Source organism: Mustela lutreola, chromosome 9, assembly GCF_030435805.1.
Source record: "Mustela lutreola isolate mMusLut2 chromosome 9, mMusLut2.pri, whole genome shotgun sequence".
Taxonomy (NCBI): domain Eukaryota; kingdom Metazoa; phylum Chordata; class Mammalia; order Carnivora; family Mustelidae; genus Mustela; species Mustela lutreola.
Genome location: NC_081298.1, coordinates 105,680,792 through 105,699,574, shown reverse-complemented (window position 1 = coordinate 105,699,574; position 18,783 = coordinate 105,680,792). Strand labels below are relative to the sequence as shown.

Sequence of the window (18,783 nt, the reverse complement as noted above, 5' to 3'; positions counted from 1 at the left end):
CTGGAGCACAGAGGCTGGGAGCCTCTGCTGCAGAGGGCACCCCAGTCCATCAATCAGATGCACTCCTCACCAGCTGGTGGCAAGAAGCTAAGGCTCTACTCCTTGCATTCACAGAAGTGTCCTCCCCTGGGCAGGTGGTGAGCTTGTCCCCGGGTGTGTCCTACCAGTGGGACCTGACCCTGGAGCCCCTGCCAAGGACACTTTCTTTCTCTTGGACCTCCAGCGGTGGCCTGCCCCTACCCAGGAGTGGCCCCCAGAGGACAACTGGGCTGCTCAGGAGCCAGCCTGGAAATCCTGTCCCTGCGTCCTTGTCTAAGGCTCTTGGGGTCACTTGTCATTCCTCAGAAGAGGAATGACAATCCTGTATCCACAGACCCAGACGTGTTTCTGGGGAAAGGGTAAGGAGAGGTTGGGAGGTAGGTGGCCCAGGAAGGTCCCAGGTTTGTCCCTGCAGGGCTTGCCTGGGGTCAAGAGTCAGGCAGAGGGGCACCTGGGTGGCACAATTAACTGTCCGACTCTTGGTTTCTGCTCAGGTCATGCTCTCAGGGTTGTGAGATCGAGCCCTGCATTGGGTTCCATGCTCAGCACAGAGTCTGTTTGGGTTTTACACCCCCTTTCCCTCAACCCCTCCCCCCTGCATTCTCTCTCTCTTTCTCTCTCTAAGATAAATAAAAAGTCTTAAAAAGAGAGAGAGAGCCAGCCAGGAAGCTCTTAAGGGCATTGCTCAAGAGTGGAGGAAGCCCGAGGGGCTGGGAAGTAACGGGGCTCATTCTGGCTATCCCAGCCCTCTGTTTCCCCCACCATAGCCCAGAGAGATGCACCAGACGTGGGCACTCAAAAGTCCCCAATTGGGGTGCCTGGGTGGCTCAGTGGGTTAAGCCTCTGCCTTCGGCTCAGGTCATGGTCTCAGGGTCCTGGGATCGAGCCCCGATTTTGCTTAGCAGGGAGCCTGCTTCCCTCCCTCTCTCTCTCTGCCTGCCTCTCTGCCTACTTGTGATCTCTGTCTGTCAAGTAAATAAATAAAATCTTAAAAAAAAAAAAAAAAAGTCCCCAATTGCAGGGACCCAGGAGTCCAGGCCCATGGGACTTAGTGCAGGAAGAGTGGGAACTGGAAACCAGCATGAGGCAGGAACAGTAGAAGGGGGATGGTGGTAGAGTGTCACTGCACAGAAGAGGCAGGGATCAAAGCACCTGGAGGGCTCTCCAGGACAAAGGCAAACACTGAGGTCCCTGCTGCTCCCCCAGAGCCCTGCCCCCCTCCGCCCCCCCACCCCGGCCAGGTATAAGGGCCCCCGCCCAAGCAAGGGATCCAGGCTGTGGAGGTGACATGGCCCAGTCACACTTGCTGCTGTGGCTGCTGCTGCTCCCCACGCTGTGTGGCCCCGGTGCTGGTGCCGGTGAGTCTCCCCAGCCTCTCCTCAGCTCCCTCTCACCTGGGGTCAGGTGCGGAGGAGACTTCCCGGCCATCTCCAGGCTCTGAGCCAGTCATTATCCCCAGTTCGTTCAATATCCTTATTTTAAGATGAGGCAGCTCAGGCTCAGAGAGGTTCCCGGGCTTGTCTGAGGATACACAGCGGCTGGGGTGGGGACGGCGGAGCGGGGGCACTAGATCAGGTGGCGCCCTGCTCCTTCGGACTCCAGCATTTCTAAGGCCCCAGTGCTCCTGGTAAAATTAGATTTGGAGGTTGGGTGAAGTCAGAGTGCTAGGCATGGCCTAAATTCCACGGCTGCTCTGGCCCCGAATCACAGCTGACTGGACTGCCTCGTCCCTGGCTTGTGCCCGGGGCCCCGAGTTCTGGTGTCAGAGCCTGGAGCACGCGCTGCAGTGCAGAGCCCTGGGGCACTGCCTACAGGAGGTCTGGGGCTTCGCAAGAGCTGTGAGTATCTCCCTCAGAGGTGCGGGGACTGGAGGCCTGGCATAGGGGGTGTTGGGTAGCCTCTGCGTGCACCTGAGGGGACTCAAGGGCCCCCAGGGGTAGGACGGGATGGATGATAAGACGGGATTCCATGGGACCGGATGGGACCGGATGGGACCGGACGGGACGGGGGTGGGTAGTGCCTGTGCTTTGGAGCGCTCTTTCAGCCTCATGCATCTAAGCTGGGAGCATACCCCCCGCATCAAATGCTCCACCTTGGGGCCCCCTCCCCAGGATGACCTGTGTCAGGAATGTGAGGACATCGTCCGGATCCTCACCAAGATGACGAAGGAGGCCATTTTTCAGGTAATGAGGTCCAGATCCTGGATGAAGCTTGGGGGCCAAGAGATGGGGGACAGAACAGGACATAGAGGTCAGCCCCCTAAAGAGACCATCTCCAAGCCAAGAGTGAGGCATGGGTTTGCCTGGGGACTCCAGGAACCTCCCGGCCAGGAGAGGGTCCTGGGAGTGATCTCAGCAGCACAACCAGAGATGGTCTTTCCCAAGGGGGAGGATCGTCCTTGTAACCAGCTACTTAACCCCTCGGCACTCTCTCAACTCTGGTGCCCCAGGAGAGGGTGGCCAGCCGGCATCCAGGGACTCGGGCGGGCACAGACCTCGGAGGGGTCAGCCTGACTGTCCCCTCTACAACCTGTCTCCTCACTGCCTCCCAGGACACGGTGCGCAAGTTCCTGGAGCAAGAGTGTGACGTTCTCCCCTTGAAGCTGCTTGTGCCCCAGTGCCGTCACCTGCTGGATACCTACTTCCTAGTGGTCATCGACTACTTCCAGAGCCAGATTGTGAGGACGCAGCAACCTCACCTCCATCCTGCCTCCCCGATGGCCCCCATGTCCAGCCACGCCCAGAGTTACCCACATAACACCCCAGCCCACACCCCCCACGCCCCCTCCCACCGTGACCAGTCCAGGAGACATAGAGGCCCACAGCCAGATGGCCCAGGTCAGCCCTACTGGCTCACCTATGCAGGAAGGGCCCATGCAATAGGCTTACCAAACACCTACCACACCCTCACACCCTTCACACTCACACTTGTTCACACACTCATACCACATGTGCAGCCTCACGCAGAACCCACACGATCACATACTTGCACACACAAACACACTCACCCTCATGCTTGCACTCATCCATTCTCACAAACATACATGCATGTGCTCATTCACCCCCATCCCCAGACCCCTGCCGGGAGACCCCACTCAACCCCACCTCTGCCTTTTGGCTCCCCCAACCCTCACTACAGCACGCTAGGCCACAGCCCCCATCCAGCCTGCTGCCCCCCATTCCAGGCCCAAAGCCAAGGGTCTTAGTGACCACTCCCTCCCCCTGCACTGTGCCTTAGAACCCAAAGGTCATCTGCAGTCACCTGGGCCTGTGCAAACTTGGGCATTCAGAGCCCGGGCAGGAGCCAGAGCTGTCAGACCTGCTGCCAGAGAAGCTGATCCTCCCAGGGCTGCCCGGAGCCCTCCAGGTGAGGGCTGGGCCTCATACCCTGGTGACAGAGGTCCCCTGCACTGCTGGCCCCTTACACAGATAGGTGGGCTTCCAGACAGCGAGGCCACAGCCAAGGCCCATAAGCACTTGCCCTGGTGAGGGCAGAGCCAGAACGGGGACAAGAGGCTCTAAGCAGGGCCTAAGGCAGGAGGGGGAAAAGGGAAGAGGAGGCAGGGGAGGCAGAGCCTGGAGGAAGCCTCCTCCCAGTGCCAAGCCTGGCCTTACCTGGGGGTGATTCTCTCCCCCAGGATCTATCCGAGCGGCGGTTGCCCATCCCCATCCCCTACTGCTGGCTGTGCAGGACTCTGATCAAGCGGATCCAGGTTGTGATTCCCAAGGTGAGACGTCCAGGAATACGAGGAGCTTGGCAGGGCCTTCCATAGCTCTACCGTCCCCTTCCCTTCCTCATACCCTTGTCAGGGACCACACAAAGGAACCCAGAGCTCGGGCCCCCTGGGGGCGAGAACTAGAGTTCATTCAACACTTGTAAAGTCCCCCCACTATATGCCAGGCCTCGTGCCAGGTGTCAAAGAACAAAAGTGAACAAGACCTGGGTCTTGCCCACCAGCAGCTCATCATCGGATGGCAAAGAATCCCAGTGTTTTTTTCTTTTCTTAGAGAGAGCACATGGTGGGGCTTGGGGGAGGGCAAGGAGAGAATCTTAAGCAGGCTCCAGGATCAGCAGGGAGTCCAACGCGGGGCTCCGTCTCACCACCCTGAAATCAAGATCTGAGCCAAAATCAAGAGTTGGACACTCAACTGACTGAGCACCCCCAGGCACCCCAACAAGTGAGGTTTTTTAGTGATGGAAGCCACCTTGGCATGCTTGTGTGCCGATGAGACAGGCCAGCAGATGGGAGAAGCAGTGACCTGGGGAGAGACGACAGGGCCGGTAACGTACTGGAGAAGGTAGGGGCGGGGGTCCAGTGCACGAGCCAACAGGCTAGCCTTGGGCAGAGCAAGAACTGTTCCTCTGTCATCAAAGCAGGGAGGTTAGGCTAGCGTGAGTTCTGACACTAGCAGTTGAAATGCACAAGCATTTGGTGAAATGAACCTGTTTGGAAGGTAGCAAAACTGAAGGATACAGTTCAGTGTCCTGCGCCGCCCCCACCTTCCCACCAACAGGGGACAGCGTGGTCACAAGCAGAGCTAGAGCCAAGGCCAGCCTGGGGCATCCAGGTTCTTGACCCATGTTGGTTGAAAGAAGAAAGGATGGAGGGAATGAGCCAGAGTGTCCATCACCTCGGCCTCTCTCCTTGCCCTTCAGCCAGGAGGTGGAGTTTGGAATTCCGGTGGGCTGGGTAAAATACTCGCTTCCCCCAGGGGCTCCGGGAGCCACAGATGAAAGCTGATCCCGCTGCAGGGAAATGTGGCAAACCCAGCGTCTGTAGGGAGAAGACGCAGGTCTGATCACCACGTGGCCCGGTTGATGCCTGCCCCTCCGGGCTGGCCATGCTCCTTCCTGCGTTCCCAGAGCCTGTGGATGCCGAGCTGGGATGGTGGCCTGGCTCCTGCACTCACTTGGTGACTCTGGCTGGGCCCCTTGCACGCTCAGAGGCTGAGCGTCCTTATCTGTAAATGGCATAAGCATTCCCCCTCCCAGAAGGGTGCAGGGTCAAACCACAAAGTGCCCGCAGCTGCCGGGTGCAGTGTAGACCTTGCTGGGGCAGGTCCCACCGTGCCCTGTGTCTGCCCCCGCCCCAGGGCGTGCTGGCTGTGGCTGTGGGGAAGGTGTGCCACGTTGTACCCCTGGTGGTGGGTGGCATCTGCCAGTGCCTGGCTGAGCGCTACACTGTCCTGCTGCTCGATGCGTTGCTGGGCCGCGTGCTGCCCCAGCTGGTCTGCGGTCTGGTCCTCCGCTGCTCCAGTGAGGACGGCACCGGTGAGCCTGCCGCCCCGGGCCCCTCCCCAGTGCCCAGGCTCCTCTTTCCCAGCCCTGGCCTTGCACCACCCTCCCCCTTCCCCTTCCTCACCCTCTACCTCTCACCCCACCCCCACCACTCCTACCCCTGACACTGCACTGGTCAGGACTGGAAATGAGCTCCTCTGCAGGGCAGTCCTGATGGTTTTCTCTCCAGTCCTCCCAGCTCTGGAGTCCCTGCCTGAAGAATGGTCCCCTGAAGAGCCTGAGTGCCACGTCTGCATGTTCGTGACCACGCAGGCTGGGAACAGCAGTGAGCAGGCTGTGCCGCAGGCAATACGCCAGGCCTGCCTCAGCCCCTGGCTGGACAGGCAAAAGGTAAGGGATGGGCACATGGGGGACTTGGGACAATGGGCCTGCTCCCACTGGAAAGGCTTCCCAGTCAGAGACCCACACAGTCTAACCCTGCCCTGAAGGAGATCAAACAGGCAGAACATGGCCTCAAAACCTTGGAACAATAATACAGGGCAAAACCTGCCAAGGTCAGGCGTCACCCCTGGACAAAGGGCATGGGCCCCAGAGGACCTGCAGGCCTCCCTTGTGGACAAAGAGTAAGGACACGAATAATAGCAGGCCCACGAGAGCAGCAGAGGGCCTGGCCTTCTCTCCAGGGTCCCCGTCTGTCCTTGCCCCATCTCTCTGCTCCCTGGGGACGAGCCAGGCTTGAAGGCCCTAGAGTCCCAGGACTCAGAGTCCCTCAGAGTTTTAAGACCCTCCCTCCCTCTCCAGAGTCTCTGGCTTTCCCAACAGAAACCCTCCGTTTGAGCCGGCATCAGCCTGTTCCCAGCCAGAACTGCTCAGTGGGGGCGATGGCGGGACCTCCAGCGGGTCAGGAGGGAGTGCTGGAATGATGCAGAGAAGGGGAGAGTCCTGAGTGGGCCCGGTTCCCCCCGACACCTGTTTCTTTCTCCTTCCTCAGTGTGAGCGGTTTGTGGAGCATCACACACCTGAGCTGCAGACCCTAGTGTCCGGGGGCCGGGATGCCCACACCACCTGTCAGGTGCTCGCTCCCTCCCAGCTGGTGCCAGGGCCTTGCTAGGCTCCCAGGGCCCCCACCCTCTCTGGCCCCTGATCACCGGCAGAGGCTTGGGTCCTCAAGGTCCAAGGCAACCCCAGGATTGCAGGCCCAGGACACTATTTTAACTGGGGTCCAGGAAAATCCACAAGAGAAGGGACAAGGAGACACAGAGGAAAGGATGGGGCAGCTTTAAAAAGCGTGGTTTGACGCACATTGTGGGATGGGGGTTGTTCGGTGAGCAGTGGGGGCAGGGGCTGCTAAGTGGGTGTTCTGGGCCAAGCATCCTACCTCCTCAGACTCCAAACCTAGAAGGCCCATGGCTCAGGAGTGGCTCGAGAGGTCTACAGGGTCACACCAAGAGCACCCACCAGAGGCAGGCGAAGTGAAAACTGCCCCTTCCAGCAGGAGCTTCCCATTCCCCTCAGCTGGAAAATGGGAACAGGGCCCAAGGCCTCTGGACCTAACGCTGTCCCTTTGGCAGGCCCTGGGGGCTTGTAGGACCACGTTCAGTCCTCTCGAGTGTATTCACATTCCTCACTTCTGACGCAAAGCCATGCCAGGTGAGTCTGGGCTCCCAGCTGAGGGGAGGAAGGGGAGGAAGAGGTAGATGGGTCCTGTACCCATCCGGACAGGGGCCCTGTGTTCCCCAAGCCGGAAGAGCTAGTCTCTGCTGCTGGTCGCCCCATCTTCCCCCTCAGAGGCCACAACTCAAGGCTCCTGAGTGCCCATCACAGCACGATCTCAAGAATGGCCTCCCTCACTCCCTCTCCTCAGAATCCCGCCATCCCTGGTGCTAGGCCCAGCTCCCACCTCCCTCGTCCTGTCCCAGGCCTCAGAGGGAGCTGCACTTCACCCTCTGTCCTCACCGATCTTCTGTATTTGACATACCAAGGCCAATCTTTCCTGAAGTTCAGGGGAAATCACACTTTGCTGCACAAAGATGTTGTCCCGTTAGAAGCCAGGAACCCCACCATCATTTGACGACCTCCTCCCAAGACACATTTCTCTCTTTCTGTCACTGTCTAAGTCAGAGGTAGAACCTTAGAATGGAGAGGTGAGTCAGATGCAGCCCCTGTGACCCCGGCCCTCAGGGCAGGGAAATGACTCTGAGAAGGACAGACACAGCAACGTGGGCTAGAAGTGTCCCTGAGAAAGAACTTGGCCCACTTCGCCATTCTGCTTGGAGCCAGCCCCTAACATAATGCTCATGTATTCATCTGTTCACTCATTTTTTTTTTGTTGTTGTTGTGGCTGCCTATGTATGGCCAGGCCATGTTTTAGGGGCAAGGTCTACACTGTGAGGAATATGATGAACCCCACGCCCTCTTTGCACTCAGGCCCCAGGGTCCAACTCTTCCGTCTGGCTGGGGCAGCCCTGGCCTGCTGCTCAATGTCTCTAGAATCACAAGCCCCTGTGGGAGGCACTGGGGTAGAAGTGTCTGCCCCAACTCAGAGCTATCCCGCAAGGACCAAATTCATGTTTCCCCTCCACCCTGATGACAGCTGTGGGATCCCGGAGGCCAGGAAGCTGCCCAGGAGACCAGGCTGGTCTATTTTCCTCAGATCCTAAGGCTTCCAGCACCAGAAGAACCAGGTCTTCCAACCCTGTTGGAACAGGAACAGCAATGGATTGGCCCAGGGGGCCTGGGCGCTGGTCCTGACTCTGCCATCAACTGACTATGGGTTCCCCAGCCAAGATACGTTGCCCCGTCTCTGGCTCACATTCTCCTCAGTGGTAAAGGGGGGATTGAATAAAGTGGTTTCTAGGATTCTTGAGCTCTCCCCTGTGACAAGCCTCCTCCTCCAGCTCCCTGTCCTCTGCCCACACTGAGAAAAAGTCTTTCACCCCCATGGTCACCTTCCCCATCTCCTTTAAGCTGATGGGCCATGAGCCCGCAGCTTGTAACCTCAGTCCTGCCATCAGGCTTACCTCTCCTGTCTCTAACCACAGCCCAAAGCAGAGCCACTCCCTTCCTCTCTGGGTGTGAGGAGCAGCCTGGGGGCATCTTCCAGAGATCTGTAAGACGGGGCTTCCGGCCCAGTCTACGAACTTCCGGCCAGACTTCACACCCCACTGGAGCCAGCCAGCTTCCGCAGCACCGCAGGGCTGGGTGCCCAGGAACTTGTCAGCCACACAGTCCTCCCCTGGCTCCAAGAGGACAGTGGGGTAGAAGCCGGGGCCCACCTCACTTTCATCTCCATGTGCATCAGATACGGGCTTTTACAGTGATTTTGCTAATACTTTCACAAAACTCAGATTCAGAAGAATTTTTAAAATGGGAACATCAAGTACCATAAAAGATAGATATATAAAGTCATAGTTTGTTTTTTTTTTTTAAAGTCAGGAAATCTCTGACTTGTCAAGAATGGACAAAGCAGGGCTCAAGCAGGGTGGGGAGGTGACTGGACAAGCTTTCATATTTGAGATGTTCTCCTGCTTAACAGCTATCATTTTAGGATATAAAAAGCGGTTTTCTTTTTATCTTTGTGTAAGGTAAGCTTCCAAGTTTTGGTGGAAATTCCAGCGTGATTCCATTTCTGCTATGATTTATCTCCTCAAAGCTCAGTTGGAGCACATGCTAAAAATCAGTTCTATGTAACCCAATGCCTGTAACAATACTAATAAAACCTATTGCTTCACACTAAAAGGAAAAAGACAGTCATTTAAAATGCCCCCGAAGCCACAGCCTCCCGCCTAGGGCAGCTGGACAGGGCAACGACATCACTCTGATCCTTAAGGGAGAGGTAGGCGCCCACAGTGCCTCTCCCTCTGATAACCGCTTCCAGCCTGGCCCCTGCCTCTCACACTCCCTTCTCCCAAAGAATCTACTCACTGTGATAAAAGGAGGTTGTTAGGGCACCCAAAAAATCAAAATATACAACAGCAGCAATAAAATTAAATTAACCTTAAACTTTAAAGACCTAAGTGCCTGGAAGTGTCCCTTTATTTATAAGAACTTTTGTTATTATATGTCCTATTATGAAAGAAATACATGTTTATTTCAGAAAATTCAGAAACCGCAGGTGACAAAGGAGTGGAAATCTCCCCAATCCTACAATCCCAGGAGAGGACGAGAGCAGGATATGTTACTTTGGCACTGAGCTATAGACATTTCCAATCCATTTCCCCCACATCACGACCATTTAAGTTGCAGAGAAAAGCTTTCTATACACTTGGGGTAAGGATGTACACAAATCCCTGGCCTCTGAATTTGAACTTGTAAGTGGATGTTTGTAAATCTATAGCAGACTACTGTCTTGCCTACCATTATTTTAATCGTAAGGTCAAGATCTCCAAGAGAAGAATGTTTAAAATTTTTTAAAAGCTCGGCTGGGAAGAGGACGACGAGACAGAGCCTGGACGTGAGGCAAGTGCGAGGATGAGCTCCTAAGGATGGCAGACAGGCTTTCCCGCAACAGGAAGGTCAGGAGAGGACCAGCTTGTGGGAGGAGAGAACTGCAGGAGGTGGCTGCAGCTGAGACTCAGGGGATCCCTGAGACGTGCTCAGCATCCTGCACCCCCAGAGCAGGGTGGGAAAGGAGAAGCCCCAGGAGGTGTGAGGGCCGAAGAGCAGAGAGGACTTGTTCTTCACTTCCCAGGGTGTGAGGAGAACACAAGCCCCTCGGAGAAGGCTGCCTCCAACATGGCATCAGGAAGGGTGCAAAATATAGCCTTCAAGAGGGGCCTAGCAAATAGGCCTGAAGACAGCCACAGAGGGTGCCCCCTCCATGGTGCAGAAGAGCAAGCACACCCCCAGTGCCCAAGAGGCCATCAGAATCCACGTGGGACAAACTGGGGGGCCCTCAAGAGCCCACGACTGGGGACAAAGCACTGACAGATGTAGTGCACCTTGAGAGGAACAGAAGTCAGACATGAGAGCCCATCACAATGCAAGGAAAGGGGACCAAGAGGACCAAGACAGTACCATCCCCAGTACCTCCCCTCATGACAGGGCACTTTGTCACTCATTCCCTGAGAAAATGGAAGTAGGGTCCAGTCGTTAGTAACCCAAGAGGAGCTGAGTATTAAAAGAAGGGGCTGCAAATGTTGATAGCAGCATGTCCACAACAGCAAAACTATGGAAAGAGCCTAGATGTTCATCAACAGATGAATGGATAAAGAGGATGTGGTGTATATATACAATGGAATACTATGCAGCCACCAAAAAGCCGAAATCTTGCCATTTGCAAGGATGTAAATAGAACTAGAGGGTATTACGCTAAATGAAAAAAGTCAATCAGAGAAAGACAATTCTCTCACTGATAAGAAAAAATTGAGGAACGAGACAGAGTATCATAGCGGAAGGGAGGGAAAAATGAAACAAGACAAAACCAGAGAGGGAGACAAATCATAAGAGACTCTTAATCTTAGGAAATAAACTGAGGGTTGCTGGAGGGGAGGGCGTTTGGGAGGGATGGGGTGGCTGGATGATGGACACTGAGGAGGGTTATGTGCTATGATGAATGCTGTTAATTGTATAAGATTGATGAATAACAGACCTATATCCCTGCAACAAATAATCATTATATGTTAATTAAAAAAAAAAAGGAGAGGAAAGGAAAGGAAAGAATAGAAAAAAAGAAAAAGAAAGGGCTGGGCACATGGGTGGCTCAGTCAGTTAAGCAACAGACTCTTGATTTCAGCTCAGGTCATGATCTCAGGGTTGCGAGATTAAGCCCTCTGTGGGGCTCTATGCTGGATGTGGGGCCTGCTTGGGATTCTCTGTCTCTCATAAATTATTTTTTTTTAATAAATAAAAAAAACAAGAAGGGATTCAGTCACTTTCTAATGGAAATGTTATATTTTGGGGGCTTAAGAGCCCAAATTAGTTCAATTATAAAACAATAAAGATAGTTACTCTCATGTCCCAATTAATGACTAAGATTTAAAATCTACAACATAATCATTGTAACATTTTATCACAAATCATTCCAAACTTTTCTCTACATATATACAAAAATATATGTAACAGATTTTTTTTTCTTTAGACTTTATTTATTTATTCAAGAAAGAGAGAGGCAGAGAGGGAGAGAGGGAAGCAGAGTCCCCACTGTGCAGGGAGCCTGACTCTAGGCCAATCCCAGGATATGGCCTGAGCCAAAGGCAGCTGCTTAACTGACGAAGCCACCCAGGCACCCCTATATATAACAAATCTACAAAAATGGAAACATTCTGCATCTACTTTGTAAACTGAGTAACTGCTTTGTTCATTTAAAACTAATCTTTCTGGGGGCACCTGGTGGCTTAGTCTGTGGAGTGGCTGGCTCTTAGTTTCAGCTCAGGTGGTGATCTTGCGGGTTTGTGGATAAAGCCCCGCCTCTCTGTGCTCAGCAGGGAGTCTGCATAAGATTTCCTCCCCCTCTCTCTCTGAAATGAATAAATAGATCTTTTTTTAAATTAAAATAAAAAATAATATATAATAGAATATTTCCAGGGACTCCTGGTTGGTTGAGTTGGTGAAGCTCACAACTCTTTTTTTTTTTTAAGATTTTATTTATTTGACAGAGAGAGAGCACAAGTAAGCAGAGCAGCAGGCAGAGGGAGAGAGAGAAGCAGGCTCTCTGCTAAGCAGAGAGCGATGCGCCACTCAGGAGCCCCGAAGATTGCAACTCTTGATCTCAGGGTTATGAGCTTGAGCCCCAGGTTGGGTGTAGAGATTATTTAAAAATAAAATCTTAGGGGGACCTGGGTGGCTCAGCGGGTTAAAGCCTCTGCCTTTGGTTCAGGTCATGATCCCAGGGTCCTGGGATCGAGCCCCGCATTGGGCTCTATGCTCAGCGGGGAGCCTGTTTCCCCACACCCCTGCTCTCTGCCTGCCTCTCTGCCTACTTGTGACTTCTCTCTGCCAAATAAATAAATATTTCTTTTTTAAAAAATCTTAAAAAGGGGCGCCTGGGTGGCTCAGTGGGTTAAGCCGCTGCCTTCGGCTCAGGTCATGATCTCAGGGTCCTGGGATCGAGTCCCACATCGGGCTCTCTGCTCAGCGGGGAGCCTGCTTCCCTCTCTCTCTCTGCTTGCCTTTCCATCTACTTGTGATTTCTCTCTGTCAAATAAATAAATAAAATCTTAAAAAAAAAATCTTAAAAAATAAAGTTAAATAAAATAAAATAAAAAATAATTGACTTTTTCCTTCAAGTCAATTGCAAGATGTGAAATTTGGGGGGATGAAAACTATGTACATCTTTACTTCTACTAGAGGTTGCATCACACACTACCCCTCTGTGCCAGTCACATAGGCTTCTATCCCAGTAACAAACATGTGCCTCTTTTCCACTCCCACCAACACTCAGTATTAGCAATCTTTGAAATCTTTGCTAATCCAAAATGTAAAAACAACCTCGCTGCTTGTTCTTTTCCCCTTCTTCGGTTACGAAGTAAACACTTTTTTACATATTTATCGGCCATTTATATTTTATCTTTTGTGAAATGCCTATTGGGGTTTTTGCTCAATTTTCCATAGAAGTATTCTTTTTTTTTTTTTTTTAAGATTTTATTTATTTGAGATAGAATATGCATGAGCAGTGGGGAAGGGCAGTGGGGAGGGCCAGAAGGAGAGTGGGTAGCAGATTCCCCACTGAGCAGGGAGCCTGACCACAACCACACGGGGCTCCATCCCAGGAGCCTGGGATCATGATCTGAGCCAAAGGCAGATGCTAAACTGACTGAGTCACGCTGCTTGTGAGCCCCAGTAAAAATATATTAGGTATATTCTTTACTGTTCTGTAAGCTGTAAAACTCATACTGTCTTACCTTTAGGTTATGTGTCCCATGTATCTGTCTTTTCCTTTGTGATTTCTGGCTAAGAAGACACAAATTCCACTTCTCTCTCATGTGCTGGTCTGACCAGATAGAGCCTGAGGTCTCCAAACCAGAAGCCTGTGACCCCAGTTCAGACAGCAGTGGTGGAAGCACACATCACCCACAAAGGCCCTAAAGCTTCTGCACACAGAGTCAGCTCTGAGCAGTGGTTCTAAACATTTCAGGCAACAGTGTCTATTGTCAATATCTTGGGTGGGTTTAAAGTGACAAAATCTGGGCACCTGGGTGGCTCAGTTATGATCTCAGGGGCCTGGGATCAAGCCCCACATTGGGCTCTGTGCTCAACAGGGAGTTTGCTTCTCCCTCTGCCCCTTTCCTCACTCATGTTCTCTCTTCCTCTCAAATAAATAGATGAATAAATAAATACAATCTTTAAAAAATAGACAAAATCTGATCCTGGAGTTTCAGGATAAAGTCCCGCATTGGGCACCCTGCTCAGCAGGCAGCCTACTTCTCCCTTTGATGTTCCCCACCTCATGCTCCCCCACTCTCAAAAAATCTTAATAAAAAAAAAAAAAAAGACAAAATCATTTGTGCAAAACAAAGCTACAGAGAACACAGACTTAGCACTATATCACTTGCCCCATGAACATTAAGTTAGCAGCTGAGTTTTAAGCGCCAAGCATTTATGTAGGGCTGGGCACAAAAAAACAGTTCCTGTCTGCCCTTTGGGAACTTAGAGCCTAGTTGGGAAGACAGACATTAATCACAGAATCATAGCAGGAAAAGAAAGGAACACCTCAGGTATAATATGTGTTACCACTCAGAGACACGCATGGTACTGAGGAGGTGGGAGAGGTCAGAGAGACAAAGGAAGAGCAAGTTAAAAGGGAGAGAGCATCCCTAGCAAAGGAAGCAGATGGCAGAAAGGCCTGCATCTTATGGCCCATCTGAGCAATGGAAGGAAAGACAGGGAGCCTGGGACTGACGACCAGGAGGAACTTCCCAAGTCCTGAGGCTGAGAGGCTAAGGATTTCCATCTAAGAGCCAATAAAGTGTCTTCAGTGGGAAATCAGGGTATACGGGAGAAATAACTTGGTTAGGCGTGCGCTTTAAAGGATTGGTCTGGCCGAAGTGTGAATGAATAGGGAGAAGCGGACACAAGAAGGGGCGGAGACCTGTTAGACCATTGTTTTTTTTTTTTTTTTTTTTTTTTTTTTCCTGTTAGACCATTGTAAACAGAAGTTAGTGATAGCTTAAACTAGGATGAGAGTGGCAGAGGGCCTGTGCCGAAGTCACATGGATCCTGGAGAACAGCATCAGACTACGGTAAACGTAATCAGATGGGGACTCCAGCTGAAGCTGTTGTCCCAGTTGTAGCGTCTTTACTGATGATACAGCACAGCCCTCGGTCCTTGGCCTGCAGCTTTAGCTCTTTTTTCTCCGTATCAATTTATAAAGATGACAAGAAATAGTTAGCTTTTACCTGGCAGGACACCTTCACAGCGTTGTCTCAGGACAATGTCAATTCTCCCCCTACCATCATACTGTGCTGGTATCTTGGTCATCCTGACATTCCACAAAACATCACACTTTTCTGCTATGCTGATAACAGTATGATGATGCTAACCAATGAGCAGGAAGTGACAAGTTTTTGTTTGTTTGTTTGTTTTTTTAAGATTTTATTTGAGAGAGAGAGAGGAGAGCTAGCATGAGTTAGGGGAAGAGCAGAGTGGAAGAGAGAGGGACAGCAGACTCCTTGCTGAGTGTGGACCCCAATGAGGGGCTTGATTCCGGAACCCAAACCAAGAGTCAGACAGTCAACAGCCACCCAGGCACCCCGTGACAAGTACTTAAGCAAACAAGAGGGTGGGATTTAACCCTGAAACAATTCAGGGGCCTGCCACCTTGTAAGTTTCTGGGGATCTACAGTGTGGTCTAGAGTACGTCAAAGTATCCCCTCCTTTGTGAAAGTCAAGCTGCTGTAACTCTTAACACTTACCACCTGCCCCACCTGCTTGGGCAGGTCCAAAGAAAAAGGGCACAGTGCATGGTAGCCTTTTTTAGCTTTTGGAGAGAACATATACTACATTAGGGTGTGCTACTTTAACTCAGAGACCGCAGTAGAGCTACTAGTTTCAAAGGGAGGCCAGGACAAGAAGTTTCCAAAGCTCAAGCCGTAAGATAGACTGCTCTATTCCTTGCACCTAAGGATCCAGGCTGGCCGAAATTTTGAAGTGTCCTTGGCAAATGGGAACACTGAATGGAGCCTCTGGTAAGAACCACCAGGAGAATCACAGGGCAGAATTTCAGGATTTGGGGACAAGTCTATGCCCTCATCTTCTGCAGATACCTATTCTCCTTCTGAGAAACAGCTTTTGGCTAGCTAGTGGGCCATAACAGTCTGAGCACCTAAACACGGGCTAACAGGTGACCATGCAAACTGCATCTCCTGCACTCATGAACCTGCTGTGGTCTGACTCAACAAGCCCCAATGTTGGCCAAGTGCGGCTGCAAGCTACCATTAAATGGGTAGTCTATTAAATCAACCTCAGGCAGGGCCAAAAGGCACAAGTTACATGAGCAGGTGGCCCACATTCCTTTAAGACCAACTCCTGTTGCATTGCCTCCCCGGGCGTTCCTTAAGACCAGCTGACCAAGGAAGATGAAACGCAAGCCTGGTGTACGGACGGATTCATACAAAATACTGGTCAGGCTGCAAGTGGACAGCTGTAGTACTTCATCCCTATTCAGGGTGACAGTGGAAGACAGTGGTGAAGGGAAATCCTCTAGTGGGCTTAACTACAAACAGTATACTGGGTTGCTTACTGTGTTTGGAGTGTGAGACAGCCAAAAGTTCAGACCTCAACTAATTCATGGGCAGTTGTCAACGGCTGAGTTGGATGGTCAGGGATTCAGAGTCTGGCGAAGAGGTCTAAGGACAGACTCCTTGAATATACTATATAGATCTATTACATTACACTATATATACTATATACCGTATATATGCTACACATATTACTACAGTAACATAATAAACATACTTTGCAAGTACTTGTTTTGCATCTGAATGGCTCCCAAAGGCATCTGCTGCAGAGGAGACCCTTAATAATGAGGTTTATACGAGTGACATGACCTGTGGAATGCCAGCCAACAGCCTTTCTCCAGTGCTTGCCCAGTGAGCTTGTGAGCCACCACGGCAGCAACAGAGGCTCCACATGAGCTCAACAACCTGGACTTCCCCATACCCTGACCTGAGCAGTACTTCTGCTGAACAGCTGATCTGCTAACAGCAGGAATGAACAGTGAGTGCCCAGTAAGGCACTATTCCTTGTGAGCATCGGCTAGGCATGTGGTGCAGGCGGATGACATCATCTATTCTGGAAGCATGGATCTGACCTCAGAGGACACGGGCCTAGCACTGAGTCCTGAGGAATCTCAACTTTTAACAGCCAAAGAGAGGAAGAGGAGTCAGCAAGGGACATCCTGAAGTTGTCAAAAAGCTAACAGCAAACAGCGACAGACTTCCAGAAGTCCAGGTTGCTCCTACCTCCCTATAAGAGACCTCGCTGTGGGTGACTGACTGCCACCAGCAGCTGTGTCTTTACATCGCCCACATTTTCAGCCTGCCATAGTGCTTGGGCTGAGGCCACACTTTCTCCAGGCTGGTCCTCATCAACAGCTGAGCTTGAAGAAAGCCTTTTCCGCTTGATTCTTCTCATCAACAAGCTTTGCTCTGCGCGCCCCACTGGCCTGGCTGAGACTCTCAGAACTGTGCTACAGTCCGAGATCCCTCCTGCCTGCCTTCCCTCCTCCTTCTTCCCCCACACGGCCTTGCATGCACTCAGCCTGAAGCCGCCCACCTCCACACTTCTAGTTAAGCACAGGAATTTATTGCTTTAGTCAGATACTTTGTTACCTGGAGACAAAATGCATCCTAAATGACACACCACCCACAAGCTGACAACAGCCTAAGGGAAGGATATAAAACAAGAGGCTGGTTTAAAAACAGGAAAACATTTAATCCATTCCAATACACATCAGGAAATGAACTGAACCACAGGAAAAACACCTATGATGGAAGGACATTACTGGCTTCATGCTCTTATTCCTAGAACCCTGAGGCTCTGATACGGAGAAGACATTATCTTGTCCTTCAGATACTCCCAGAAGCCCAGAAAGAAATTACACACATCTGTTACAGAGTTCTGGCCTGCTGAAGCTAGAGGGGAGCTAGACAGGAAGGAGAAAGGATCATTAATCTATAATCAACTAATCAGAGAATAGCTGGGTGACGGTGCAGAGCCATCCCAGGTGTGTGGGCCCCTCTGATGCCCTGGGATGAACCTGAACCCACAAAACGGGTTAGCTCAGGGAATGTGCCAGTCGGCCCATTGGTCAGCTACAGTTTTGGTATTATTACACCTTCAGCCAAAGCCCTGGGGAGCAAAACCCCAAAACTCCTCCTTCAAGCCCCCTGCTGGTTGGTTTCATCATTATCTCGCCTCTTCCAAATCTGTAAGAAATGAATACAACAGACATGTAGGAGGTGGCACTCAATCTACACGCATTTACCACGTACCTGTTCTACCCTAGGTGAGGGACAGCCCCTCGCTCCAGATCCATATTTTGGCTGTCCCCTGAAACGAACCCCATCCTCCTTCAGAAATTACCCCTTTTTTGATTTTTATCTTTCTACCCATCCCCCTCTCCTTACCTTCTATGCCACACTAGCTTTCTAGAAAAGAACTTCTGGTTAAGACTAGACATAGACAAACAGACAAAGTCACTAAAGAGTTATCTCTAGAATGGGAAGTGTCTCCATTGGTTTTTACAAAGCTATAGCTTTTTGACACCAGGGAACAAGGGTCGTGAAAAGAGCAGAATGGGGTGTGGCGCTGCCTTTTCTACCGTCTTGGATCTCTGTGCTTTTTGCAGAACCTCCAACAGCCCTTGGTTGGGACAGAGCAGCCCAAGGTGTGCGAGCTCTGTGCCCTGGAGGAACCTCTGTGAAGAGGATCCAGGGATACAACTGCTATTTTCATTGGGACACAAGTGGCAGTTACTAATTATGATGACTGTACTTTGGATTTGCTGCACCTTTTTTTATAGTAAGATACCAAATGCTTAATAAGGATGTTTTATTTAACCCACTAAGCAGATATCAAAGGGAGCATTTTAAAGAGAATTCCGCCATTCTGAAAAATGGGTCAAATTCTTGAATTCAACATACTCAGTGTGTTTGTAAGCTTATGGTATGACAAGACAAAACAAAGCTATAGGTTTTTCTTAGTCTCTGTCTTCCTTCTATGCCAGGTACCAGGGCAGTTACAAAGAGAAACAGAGATACTCTGCTCCACAAGCTCTCAATCCAATAGAGAGAACATTAAAATACTAAGGTTGGTGCTCTGGTAAAGGCATGCAGAAAGCACTCTGAGGTCACAAAGAGCACTAACTTGGCCTGGGATGCTGGGGACAGCTTCAGAGCCAACTCCTAGTTAGGGTCCTGATGATTCTGGGCTCTCCCTCCTTGAAACCTCTGCAAAACTAACCTGGCCACACTTATAAACTCCTTGCTCATCCATAAACCTTCCATGCTTCCCAGCCCTTCTCTTTTCTAGCAATCACCCCTGGGCTCTCAGGGCCATATAATCTG

General features: G+C 51.3%; 2 protein-coding genes across 6 annotated transcripts in view; one reads left to right on the top strand and one right to left on the bottom strand.

The window, feature by feature from the left end:
• The first annotated feature begins 1,238 nt into the window (after positions 1–1,238).
• SFTPB (surfactant protein B) lies at positions 1,239–9,286 on the top strand. 5 transcript variants are annotated; one of them, XM_059188268.1, is made up of 11 exons: positions 1,239–1,397; positions 1,750–1,877; positions 2,151–2,222; positions 2,591–2,716; positions 3,277–3,405; positions 3,677–3,766; positions 5,202–5,310; positions 5,507–5,667; positions 6,269–6,349; positions 6,849–6,927; positions 7,871–9,286. In XM_059188268.1, exons 1-10 carry the CDS (start codon positions 1,328–1,330, stop codon positions 6,909–6,911), a joined length of 1,029 nt encoding a protein of 342 aa, XP_059044251.1. In that variant the 5' UTR covers positions 1,239–1,327; the 3' UTR covers positions 6,912–6,927; positions 7,871–9,286. The 5 variants fall into 5 exon arrangements, with proteins under 5 accessions (XP_059044251.1, XP_059044250.1, XP_059044248.1 ...); XM_059188267.1 differs by having other exon boundaries at positions 5,133–5,310; positions 8,319–9,286; XM_059188265.1 differs by having other exon boundaries at positions 5,133–5,310; positions 7,931–9,286.
• Positions 9,287–17,128: 7,842 nt separating this feature from the next.
• USP39 (ubiquitin specific peptidase 39) overlaps positions 17,129–18,783 on the bottom strand; it is a 28,304-nt gene continuing 26,649 nt past the window's right edge. The window contains exon 13 of the mRNA XM_059188263.1: positions 17,129–17,643. Coding sequence (XP_059044246.1) covers positions 17,596–17,643 — 48 coding nt within the window. The 3' untranslated portion in view covers positions 17,129–17,595. The remainder of the gene's footprint in view (positions 17,644–18,783) is intronic.

Coding starts and splice junctions, on each gene's coding strand:
- SFTPB (XM_059188267.1), top strand. CDS start 1,328: ATGGCCCAGTCACACTTGCTGCTGTGGCTGCTGCTGCTCCCCACGCTG. Junction 5,311..5,506: donor CTCCAGTGAGGACGGCACCG/GTGAGCCTGCCG, acceptor TTTTCTCTCCAG/TCCTCCCAGCTCTGGAGTCC. Junction 5,668..6,268: donor CCTGGCTGGACAGGCAAAAG/GTAAGGGATGGG, acceptor CTCCTTCCTCAG/TGTGAGCGGTTTGTGGAGCA.